The sequence below is a fragment of the Colias philodice genome, chromosome 6 (genome assembly GCF_061535455.1).
Source record: "Colias philodice isolate Cphi_HAF_F1 chromosome 6, ilColPhil1 Martin Lab GWU primary, whole genome shotgun sequence".
Lineage (NCBI taxonomy): Eukaryota > Metazoa > Arthropoda > Insecta > Lepidoptera > Pieridae > Colias > Colias philodice.
In genome coordinates this window covers 13201100-13213758 of record NC_143091.1, presented here as the reverse complement: position 1 = coordinate 13213758, position 12659 = coordinate 13201100, and the positions used below count along the sequence as shown (strand labels likewise).

The following is a 12659-nucleotide window of genomic DNA, read 5'->3' as shown; positions in this document are numbered from 1 at the left end:
CATCCTACGCAAATGGAAAGGGGCTTTTATATAAAATTACGTCAGTTTAATAAAATAAAACAATTCGATGTTACAAACGTTAGATAGGTACATGTCGATGTTTAAATTTTAATTGTGCAAATCATAAACAGTTAATTTTGCTTTGAAAAATATGATATCTAGTACTTGTTATCCTTTTAAATTAAAAAAAAATCCTAGAAAAATTGTTTTACCCGGGCGGAGCCAGGGTGATCAGCTGGTATAAATGTTAAATTATACTGAAGTGAATTCTTAATAAAATAAAAACTGTACTATACTGTAAACATGTAAGCACTGTGTAAAAATACATTTTTCTTTTTTATAAATCAATTTCTACATTAAAAAACCAAATCCGGATTTTCATTCTGGTCCTCCTCATTGATAGTAAAACTTTTCGAGTGTAGATCGGTTGAACATGCCATTACCAGAGCCGTTCGATATAACATATCACACAGAGATTACGCAACAATCAAGGCACAAAGTTCGATCGAGATGCAATCTCTGATTGCTGATAGAATTATGCAAATCGTCCCGGCTACTTATCGGGAGTCCCGGGCTATGCCTGATCACACCGGAGATAGTTGCTGCTATCGGTATACAATGTAGGTCATTGTTGTTTCCATATTGGTATTATGCTAGTTTGGTAGGTGTAATGGTTGGTTTTGTTGGACTTAATCAAAATATCGGCTAATAATATAGATTTCTATAAGACAAAAATGTATTTTTCTTCTACAAGCTACAAAACTGTATGGTATATATTTTTTTTTTTTTTTTTGATGTCACAAATCTGCAATCAGTCAAACAACTATAAGCAGATCGGTTGAGTTTATTTGGACGATTGGACGAAGGTAAGGCCAGTGCCTTAGTTCGTCTTAATTAGGAAGCACATCAGCTCTCTTCAGTCTGTGTATACTTTTAGGCTGTAAAAGTATGTGTGATAATGGGTTTGGGTGTGATGTCAAACGATCTCTGTATTTAGCTGTATAGCGTTTTGCTTCATCAGTGACTGTGGGCATTTCCAGATATTCGTGGATTTCTGAATTGCGGGCGTACCATGGAGCAGCTGATATCGATCTTAGAATATTGTTCTGTGTTCTTTGAAGGCAGTTTATATTGAATTTACTGGCCGATGACCACAACTGAATACCGTAAGTCCAAATCGGTTTAATCACCGAGCAGTAAACTCTCAGTTTATTGCTCAGGGATAGGGTCGATTGCCTCCCAAGAAGCCAAAGTATGTTTCTGAATCGAAAATTTACTTCATTTCGCTTATTTTTTATGTGTTCCCTCCATGTCATCCTTCTGTCCAGATAGAACCCCAGGTATTTGACACAGGTTGATTGTGGTAAGGTGTTGTTACCTAATTTGGGCGCTGAGCAGTTCCCGCGTCGCAAGGTGAACGTTATGTGATGAGATTTTGGGACGCTAGCTTTAATACGCCACTTGTTAAGCCACTCATTTGTGTAATCGAGTTGAACTTGTAGTAAATTAGTCGCCTCCTCTGGGTTGGTGTTACAATGTAGGACCAATTACAATGTGTTATAATGTAGGACCAAGAACCGATCCTTGGGGTACTCCGGCATAGCAGATATGTAGAGCAGATCTGGCATCTCCATATTTTACTCTAAACATTCTTTCACTGAGGTATGAGGCTAGTAAAGGATAGAAAGTATGCGGAATATTTTTTTTTATTTTGTATAGTAACCCTTTATGCCAGACTCGATCGAAAGCTTGTTGGATGTCTAGGAAAACAGCCGAACAATATTCTTTTTTCTCTAGACAGTGTCGCACAGTGTGGTAGACTCTATGTACTTGTTCTATGGTCGAGTGTTTCCTTCGAAAACCGAACTGGTGGTCAGGTATGACTTGGTCAGAATCTATAAATGGGCGTAACCAAGTAAGAGTAAGCTGCCAAACTCTACGAAGGCGACGCTTTTCACTTATTTTTTCGCGTAATTCAAGTGGAATCAAAGTATTGCCATGTGACTCTTTCAATATAGGAGTGCTTATCCACGCTGCCACTTGAATCAAGTTTGTTATGTATAGCATTTTCTACGTCTTCAGCAGTTTTAAGTGGAAGCTTGAGAATAATATTGTCCTCTAGATGTTTTCGGAAGCAGTTCCAGTCTGTTTTTACATTGGTTAAATACGAGCTCTGGGTATCTCGGAATAAAGCAGTCGAACCCACAGTCAACAGTACTGGTGTGTGATCAGAAGATCCATCTAGGCTTGTCTCGATATGAGTATTCTGTTGACATATACCTTTTGTTATAAAGAAGTCCAGAAGATCGGGTGTTTTATTGATATCAGTGGGCCAGTATGTGGGTTCTCCAGTTGACATAGTGAGCAAATGGTTGGCTTCGACACTATTTTTCAATTCCCTGCCTCGGGGAGTTATCAGTCTCGATCCCCAGTACGATGGATATACTGTATGGTATATGAATAAATAAATTTCTTTTGTATATCAAGTATGCAAATTTTAATAATACATTCTAAAGGAGAAACAAACTCCTCTCTAAAGCAAATACATTTAGGGTCAAAATTATACTATAAAACTTGTGAACCGAAGGACTGCTCTACTAAACACCCCACTCGAGAAAACAATGTTATCAGATCTATCTGCTAAAAGCTTGCCGAGTGAGACAGACAGATTATCCCCCTGTTGGTTGAAGCAGGACGGCGAATAAACATTCCCGCATTTAGAATTCATTGAAAAACTCCGCGCTGAAAGTTATCTGATCGTAAAAGATGACGCGCCAACTGGACAGAAAATCTCGCTAAATTCTTTATAAATTGTTCCGAGACTAATTTTTTGCAAACGACTTTCAAATGTTTGTCATAGAAAATCTAATTTAAAACTTTTATTTTAAGGGTTGGTTTGTTTGGAATGTGAAATGGTTATGTTGGTATTTATAATATCTGGAATAACCAGTAGAAATGTATTCAAAATATTTCCCATGACCGAATTTAAAACACTAAGATCAAACATATTCTACTCTTATAACCTTATGAGTAACGACTGAAAATAATATGTAATGTAGCAAGACACGACGTGCAGCTCCTAACTTCCACCTTATTATAATAATGAAGTTATTATTCAGCTCCATTTTTAAGACTTAAAATGGCCATGAATTTGAAGAGCGCATAAAACACCGCAGCGAGGTGACATCACCAATTCTATAAATGCTTAAGTGCACTCGATGGAAGGTTCCTAATTTCAAAGTCATGAGAATTTCACAGCTTCTGCAACTATTTGTCGTGTTAGGTGTTTGAGATACCTGACATCGTAATGCAATTTTTACTATACATTTTAATGTAAGTGTGGACCTTTTTATTTGTCTACTACAAATAATTAGTCAAATTTCTACTAGTCTAATCTAAAAACATTGTAGAGATTTTACATTTCTAAACATTTCTCGTTTTGACATTGTAATTCTGAAGAAGCTTAAATATGGAACGATGTTTCATGAGAAAATTAACCGTTTTATGTTAAGTCTTTTCTGTAAATAATATAACACCCGCGTTGTTATGGGTTCAGACAGACAACGCGGTTCCGTTATTCTGAAGAGTTATGTTTACACATATTATTTACTGACACGAAAAGGACAGCGAAAGGGTCTTGAATAATAAAATTTATATACTTACTTTTATTATCCTCAATAATGAATAGAAATTTGAAGAGTTCTTTAGAGATCCCTATGGTACAGAACTGACACATGTTCACTTATGGACCAACAAATTATTGTATAGGAACTTACTATTAAAATCTTTGTACATATTATTATGTTATAGAAGACTTTTAAATATTTCAACATAGAAAAATTTCTGCACTTTATCATCTTTCACAGGTCCATACGTAGTGGCAGGTGGTCGGGGTGATGTCCTGGTGATCAGGAACGCGCGGCCCGACGACGCCAGCTCGTACTCCTGCGAGGCGCTGCATCAGCTCACTGGAGAGAAGCGGAGGAGTCCACCAGCCATGATTGCTGTTTCACGTAAATTTTATTTGAGCTTTTATTTCCGATTTATTGTTAAGAGGGTAAGCTTAGAGGGTAAGATTCTATGTAAAGTTAAATCGCCTCCTATTATAGGATTACCTACCTAATATTTTTCCAACGTTTTCATTATTCAAAAATAAGTGTTTGTATTAGGTATTCGTACATTGTGTTTATTAATGATTTATTAGTTCGAGTTATAGATTAGGTATAAATTACAACTTCTGTGTTTATTCGATAGCTTTAGGTACAGAAATCTACAGCTTTACCTCAAGTTTATGGTAAAGTCTCAATTAAAATAATTTCTACAATTTCACCTGTAATTGGAAACGATACCTGTTCAATTAAATTGAGACGAGTTTCAATGGGTATTCATTTGAGTAATTCGTGTTCCGCAGCGCTAGTTTGATCCAGACATCTAATGCATTTTCTAAAGTTATATTCCGTACTAGGTTTCCGCCCGCGGCTTCGCCCGCGCAGTCAAAGAAAAACCCGCATAGTGCCCGTTCCCGTGGGATTTCCGGGATTGCGTCATTTTCCCGGGATAAAAAGTAGCCTATGTCCTTTCTCGGGTATCAAAATATCTCCATACCAAATTTCATGAAAATTGGTTCAGTAGTTTAGGCGTGATTGAGTAACAGACAGACAGACAGAGTTACTTTCGCATTTATAATATTAGTATGGACCATTTTGAGTAACTCTGACAATGACATCTTATAAATATCTATTGGAACCAAATACGGCTAGGCCTATAATAATACGCAACGTGTTCGCGGTTCTACAGAACAACGTCTATGGATAAAACTGAAAAATTAAGATTAATTTTTTTTCTACGTATTTTTCCAGGATAAAAAGTATCCTATTTTACGCCCAGGATAATAAGGTATAATTATACCAAGTTTCGTCGAAATCGAACCGGTAGTTTTCACGTGATGTCTTCACATACAGACAGACAGACAGACAGACAGACAGACAGACAGACAGACAGACAGACAGACAGACAGACAAAAATTTTTTTAATCACATATTTGGGTTTGGTATCGATCCAGTAACACCCCCTGCTATTTATTTTTTCAATATTTTCAATGTACAGAAATGACCCTTCTACAGATTTATTATATGTATAGATTTTCGAATAATTGTGTGTTAGATTTGGAAAACGTGAATCCTACTTACTATTATAAAGGCGAAAGTTTGTAAGTATGGATGTATGGATGTTTGTTACTCTTTCACGTAAAAACTACTGAACCGATTACAATGAAATTTAGGTTATATCCTGGAAATCCCACGGGAACGGGAACTATGCGGGTTTTCCTTTGAAAACGCGGGCGAAGCCGCGGGCGGAAATCTAGTATAATATAATTATATTATATCCTACCGATATCTATAAAGTTCTAAAAAAAGGATGTGCGCTTAGTTTGTTGCCAATTTTAATTTTATGTGCAGACCAACTTATTCTCCAAAACAAATAGAAGTGGACAAAGTTAACACAGTCATGTTTTATTTGTCAAGAAAAAGTTGAGTCGTTTCGTAAGTTGGTGTGAATAAAAGAGTTAGGCAAAAAATCTATCATGACCCATTTAAAAGTCAATTTTGTCAATTTGAATAATATGTGTACACAGAGAGCACGGGCAGCATGGCGCCTCGCATACTGTCGATCTCGGAGGACGAGAGCGTGCCGGCGGGTGGAGACATCCGCCTCGTGTGCTGCGCCATCGGCAACCCGCCGCCCACATACAGGTGAGATCTGCTGCTATACTAGGTACTTCTACAGGAATATCAGAATATAATATTAAATATTTATTTGTTCAAGATAATAATGACGGTAGAGGTACTTATTTCACTGTCTAATGTTTGTTCATTATATGAAAGTTCATATTATGGAAATAATTTGGAAAATCCAAAAGTGCACGCCTCATAATTTTTTTTTAATAAATATTTATTAATTATTATTTTTGTTTATTTAATAACAATTAAACCACATCGAACCAGACCCTGAAAAATGAAAGGGTTCTATTCCTGAGCATACTCAAGCGTAAGAGAAAAAAAAAGACTCGATTAGTAAAGTATTTCGGTCGCTATCGTGTTAACAAGAAAAAGGATCCGCACATACAGACACACGGACGTCCAAGACAGAACTTTTTTAAACTGTTTTTTAACTAGTTTAAATTAAATAACAAAAATGACATCAAAAATATCATGAACGTTAAAAATAGTGTTTTTTCTTAATATGTGTGTGTATGTATTATCTTACAAGTGCAATGTATGATACATAAAGACATTTTAAGTTTGAAAAATCAGATGTTTTGCGCGAAGTGACAGTAGTACCCACCTCAACGCTTCGCTTATGAGGCGTGCAATATATTTATGTTTGCCTTGAAGATATATTTGAAAGGTATAGGGGAAGTATATTGTTATATATGTATTATAATATGTGTATTTTCGACGACAGCATGAAAAGACGCTATAACATTAAAAGCGATTTCATCAAAGGCTTTTTTGCAAAATATTTAGTTTTAGTATTTTACACTTGAGGTAGATTTAATTTAGATAAATCTTGGGTCACCAAAGTATCTCTTTGAAGTTTTCCCTGCAGAGAAATCGGTAAGTGAAATAGATGGTGAAATACATCTTCGTTTAAACCTCGACTTGACACATTCCTTGATTTTTGTATCTGAAATTAAATTTAATCGTCGTTTTAAGATTCATGAATTGATTCATAAAAATATTATAGAAATAACTAATAGATGTAATCAACCTAAAAATTTCCAAATTTTTTTCGACCATTAAATTTTCGGATTTTAACGTGATAACGTTTTTAAAATCGTTTTAGTCGGGTGACATGTTCAGAAACTTGTGTCACACCAAAACCTCACGAGCGCGATCGCAGGTATAACGAGAGAGAGACGGACCGATCTCCCGTCTCATCTCGAGCGCTGCCACCAATAAGACGTTATCACGTAAACATCTCGATCGTAAACCTACTTTACAAACAACCAATTTTTTTAACTTACAATAATTGTCAGTATTTTTATGCTATCAATTTTTAATAAAATCAATAAATGTAAATAGAAATTGTAAAATGAGAACTAATCATCATCATCATCATTCTTCATTTGTATGGGAAATAATATTCTATAAAAATCTTTATACCGTCTTTCCTATTTTTTTCAATCAAAGAAGATTGTATTCGTTGAACATTGTTATGTTTGTTTAATATTTAAGAGCTTCTATATACCAGCTCTGTCTTGCAGCTGGTTCCGCTGGAGCGCGGGGCGCGCGAGCCCGGTGGGCGGCGCGGGGGGACGCATATCGGCAGCTGGCGCGGTGCTGTCCGTGCGCCGCGCTGCGGCGGGCGACAGCGGCGCGTGGACGTGCCGCGCGCACAACGCGCTGGGCGAGCAGCGCCGCGACGCCGCGCTCAGCGTGCGCGCGCGCCTGCTCGTCACTGTGCACCCGCAGCTGCAGGTAACCGCTACACTACACTCTTCTTACTAAATTGAAGCATAGCTAATATTTCAATTAATGCAAAATATAACTGATGTTGTGTATCGTCCAATTTTTGACGTGACAACGTCTTATAATTGACGACGCGGTTGGCGCAGTGGTAAAGTAACTGCCTACTGAGCCGACGGTCCCGGGTTCGATCCCCGGTCAGGGCAAATATTTGTGTGATGAACTCAATTATTTGTTCTTGGGTCTGGGTGTTATTATCTATATATGTATTTATTAAATATTATATTTATCGTCGCCTATTACCCACAATACAAGCTTTAATTGAGCTTACTGTGGGACTAGGTCGATTTGTGTAATAATGTCCTATAATATTTATTTATTTATTTTATTTATTTATAATTCGATAAAGCCTGCTGCACGCACGAAAAAACATGACTCATGCGGCGTTACCTCGCTCTGAGGCGTTCCATAGTGCAAGCGAGAGCGCGGAACAAGCGACAAAGAAGCACAATCGGCCTTAAGACGTTGTCACGTTCAACTATCGTCAGTAAACCGACTTTACAGACAACCAATTTTTTTTTCTTGAGAACAAATGTAACAAGTGCTGCAAGAAACGTTAGCGCTCCTGCCTCCTACTAAAGAACATCACAATTATTCTTAATGTAAACAAATCGTATAAAATAATTTATAAGCATGATAAATTAAAAAAACCCCTATCGATAAGATGTGAAAAGAACAGAAAGAGCAAGCCTACTCACTATGTGTACGATATCACATCTCGAGCAGATTGACGCGTTGCGTGACACTCGCTAACATTCCGCTCGCGCTCAGCCGTCTGCAAATTGAAAAATAAGCATTCACCACACTCGTACATTATTCAGAATAACTGAGACGCGACCGGAATATTGACGGCATATTTCTACTGTTATAGACCTGTATAAGCTAGAAGGTATTCAAAGAGCACAAGGAATGAGTAAACGAAAGCCAAACTTGAATATTTCTCTTATTTTAAGTCTCTTGGTATTGTTTCAAATGCTTTGTACCAAGTTTTAACAAATATGAAAAGTTTGACAAATCGTACGGAGTTCTTAGAATTATAACCTCACTTTTCACTTCTGTTAACTACTAAACGGAAACTATTGAACTGAAAAAAATATTTTTTCTTATGAACTTATCATTTATCTTGTAGTGTACGAACCATAATGATGATGTATTAATTTGGTTTTGACTTCGATTGCATATAATTAAAAAAAATCAATTCAAATTAAGCAAAACTTCATGTTAAGAAAGAATATTATGATTAAATTCTTCTATAATTAAAATTAAAATACTATAATAAGTAGTGTACCAATTACTATCAAGTTTAAGATTAAACGATATAAAATTATTATTCTCTTAAAAAGTGATGCGCATTTTAAATCTTAATACAGTTTTTAAAAGCGTCTGAGCTTTATTGCAAACGGAACTTTTATTTTATAGTCAAAAAGATAAATAAAACTTTCGATCACGTTATCAAGAAGATAGAATTTTGCCATAAAACTAACTTTTGCGATTAAATAGTTGATCATGTAAACAGATTATTGGAAACAGTTTTCGCTCATAGCAATTATTATTAATCTTCTGGGAATTTCTTGAAGATATGTGGTAAATGTTAAAAATATGTACTTAATGACGTTTCAAAAGTGCTTCTAGAAGAAGTCTAATTGAATAAATAAATGTTTGAGTTTGAGTTTGAGTTTGATAACCCAAATTTTCCTTGTGAGTTTAGTTGTTGCTAAAAGTAAATAATACACTTTAAATATAGTACATGTAAACAGCTTTAAATAACCTTAAAGATTTTAAATTTCTTAATAAGTTTTAAGATGGTTTGTTTGGACGATTTATCTGAGTAGTACCTACATTAAAGCAGTTAAAAAATTGTTGCATAACGCAACTATAATCTTAGTTGATTTTCTAAAGAGTTAAGTACGAAACTGAAACGTGATCTCCATTCATTATCGTGAATATCATGGCGCTTACCACATATAAAGGAGGTTGTTATAACAATTAATATTCCAAAACTTTTGCATAATATAATAAAGTTGAAAACTCTAACCGTGTTCAAGATTCCAGCTAAGAAAAACTATCCTGATCACACGTTGCAAGTCAATATCACGCTCTTATACATAATTCAGTAGCGTCAGTTTGCGTTGACATCCAGTGACTGCTCGACCCGATCGGATTAACGGTGGGAATAACTAGCTTTCGGAATGGGTTCGATTCGATGGAAAAAAAATCACGAATCACATTAAAAAGATCAATAATACGCATTTTGAAATAGGTCGATGAATAAAGTGACTAGAAGTATACCAACATCACCGGCTTTTCGTTATAAGGTTTTGTCTCTTACAATCTTACACATTAAAATATAATGTTACAAAATCATTTAGAAATAGATTGTGACTGATAAAGAAGATATCCTTCTGTCTTTTTATTGGTAAAAATTATTGACTACAGAAGTTAATTTCATCTCTACGCTCATTTGTTATTATAATATTAAAAAAAATGTTCCGACCGTAAAAGTTCTTCAAAATTCTGTCTAAACACATTAACCCGTGACGCGTCCTATGAACAGGCGGTTGCTCATAACTAAAACTGTACTGTAGCGTCCTGCGTAACAACGACTGTTCATAACGCGGCCAATGACTTTGAAGGTCACCTGTAGCTGCTTACAAGTGAATGTTTCCAGTATAAAAAATATTTGTCTATGCCTTATACATTTTTAATTCGAATCGGTACGACTCCGACGCTGGCAATAAAGACTAAAACCACAAAATAAAAAAAAAAGTGAATCATTGATTGAGTTGCGTCATCGGCCATAGTTTGTGACATTTGTCTTGTTCAACGAATATTTGGATTGTGAATTATGCCGAGAGGAATAATTAGATGAGTGATAATTGAGACGTATATTACTGGAAATTTTACGTAGAATACGTTTATGATATTGGTTTTAGGGATATTTGAAGAATACTCAGTGAAAAAGTGTCTCAACTTTTCAGTGCGGAAGACGCAAAATGGCGCTTTTTTTCTTGTTTGTGAATAATGGAGATTTGTTATTATTCATAGTGAAATACGTTGTGTTAAATGTGTGAAAATATAAGTGAATGTATTTGGCAATCGTGTAGTGATATGAAAACGTGAATATGATCATTTGATGACTCAGCATTATCATGTAAGTGTTAGTATGTAAGCAATTAAAATTAAAACAAAAGAAAATCAATTTTTTATAATTTTATAGAAAAAATATATCGTCATGATTACATTTTTATGCTATAACTAGTTTCTTCCTCTTTCCAAAAATATATCATACATGGCATATAATTATAGAACAATAGGGTAAATAAAATTTTCAAACTCGGTAGTCATCAAAAAGCTAGATTTCGTGAACTCCCTTGACACTATCGGGATCGGTGCCGGCTGTACGCCGGACGCGTCACGGGTTAAACAGCATCTACTAAGAGTCGTTGTAAAAGTTGGAGCCAAGTTACAAGCGAAACATTTACTTAACAAATCAAACTGTCTTTTGGGAAGTTCATCTTACGATGTTTTAAATTACTTTGCCATAACTGTTTCTAGTTCATTTGAAGCTGTGTTATTGTTATGAGAGTTGCAAGCGGTTTTATCGAGATTTTCTTTCGGTATTTATTTGGGCGGCTTTTATTGTGAAAATATTTGTTTCTGCTGACGTTAAATACAATACGTATTGTTTTAACCTGCGATTATATTCCGATATTTATTACTTTTTATAACTAAAAATATTTGATTTCTTATTAAGTAGCTGCAGTAAAATTTATAAACTACAAGCAAGTGGGTTGATTATTTACTGACTGTGTTGGTGAAGCTACGGCCCGTGGTTTTATCCACCAGTTAGATATCAGCTCTTTCGGTTTGTTAAGTTTATATGAGACTAGAGGTCCGCCCCGGCTTCGCCCGTGGTACATATTTCGCCATAAAAGGTACCTAGCCTATGTCCTTTCTCGGGTATCAAAATATCTCCATACCAAATTTCATGCAAATTGGTTCAGTTATAGTTTAGGCACGTTTAGGCGTGATTGAGTAACAGACAGACAGAGTTACTTTCGCATTTATAATATTAGTATGGATTATGGGTTTTGGTGGGAAGTTATAAAATGATTTTTTCTATAGTAGTTTGTGCTGTCCCATGACTGCAGTTGAATTCTATAATAAGTTCAAATCAGGTCCAGTTTTATTACAAAGCAGTAGGCAGTGGGGGTTTAGAACCATAAAATAACTACACTTCACTTATTTTTGTATCGTTCTTTCGTCGTTTCTTTCGTTACTGCTTAGATAGAATCCTAGTCGGATGTTAGCTTTTGTACACCACTTTTGAAGTGAAACTTCTTTATCGAGGTTGGAAAAAAATTTAGTGTAACATTTTTTCGTTACGCGTGACATTTTTCCGTTACGCGCCATCTTTGATTCGACGTATTTCTGTAAAGTTGCATATAGTAAATTATTTTTTGAAAAATAAGGTCATAAAGAAGTTTCACTTCTTACATGTGTACACTAGTACACGCACACATTTTGTTTAGCTTTATGTTATCAAGTTGAACTTGAAATAGTTTTCTTCCTTTCTTTGTATTGTTTTAAAGGCGAGAAATGTTGCAATTATGAATATTGCTGGTGCTATTTAAAAGGAGGACCAAGAACCGACACTTGGGGTACCCCAATGATTGGTATTGTTTTAGCTTGTTAGATTTCATGTCACTGATCGTAACGCGCGTCCCCAGATAGCGAACTCGGGCAGCACGGTGACGTTCAACTGCTCGGTGGAGGGGGGCGGCGCGCGCGTGCGCTGGCTGCACGACGGCGCGCCGGTGGGGGGGGGCGAGCCGCTGCTGCGCGTGCGCGGCGTGCGGCGCGCGCACCGCGGCATGTACCAGTGCGTGGCCGAGCGCGGCCGCCACGTGGCGCAGGCCGCCGCCGAGCTGCGCCTGGGAGGTGAGCCCCACTCGCTGAGCACTTTAATACTTCTAGCATGTCAACTCCGGGCGCGTTCAGCTTCAAGCGACCAGACTGCGAGCATACGATTCTATTTGATTGGACATTTCACAACTACAAAACATGTAAATAATATGTGGAAGGATAAAGGTGTACACTTATGCAAAACAAAACTGATTTTTTATGTAT

At 36.3% G+C, this 12659-nt stretch overlaps 1 protein-coding gene across 1 annotated transcript in view; it reads left to right on the top strand.

The window, feature by feature from the left end:
- Window positions 1–12659, top strand: part of LOC149488160 (cell adhesion molecule Dscam2-like) — a 55949-nt gene that overhangs the window by 16776 nt on the left and 26514 nt on the right. The window contains exons 4-7 of the mRNA XM_089695804.1: window positions 3867–4013; window positions 5636–5753; window positions 7268–7481; window positions 12260–12470. Coding sequence (XP_089551930.1) covers window positions 3867–4013; window positions 5636–5753; window positions 7268–7481; window positions 12260–12470 — 690 coding nt within the window. The remainder of the gene's footprint in view (window positions 1–3866; window positions 4014–5635; window positions 5754–7267; window positions 7482–12259; window positions 12471–12659) is intronic.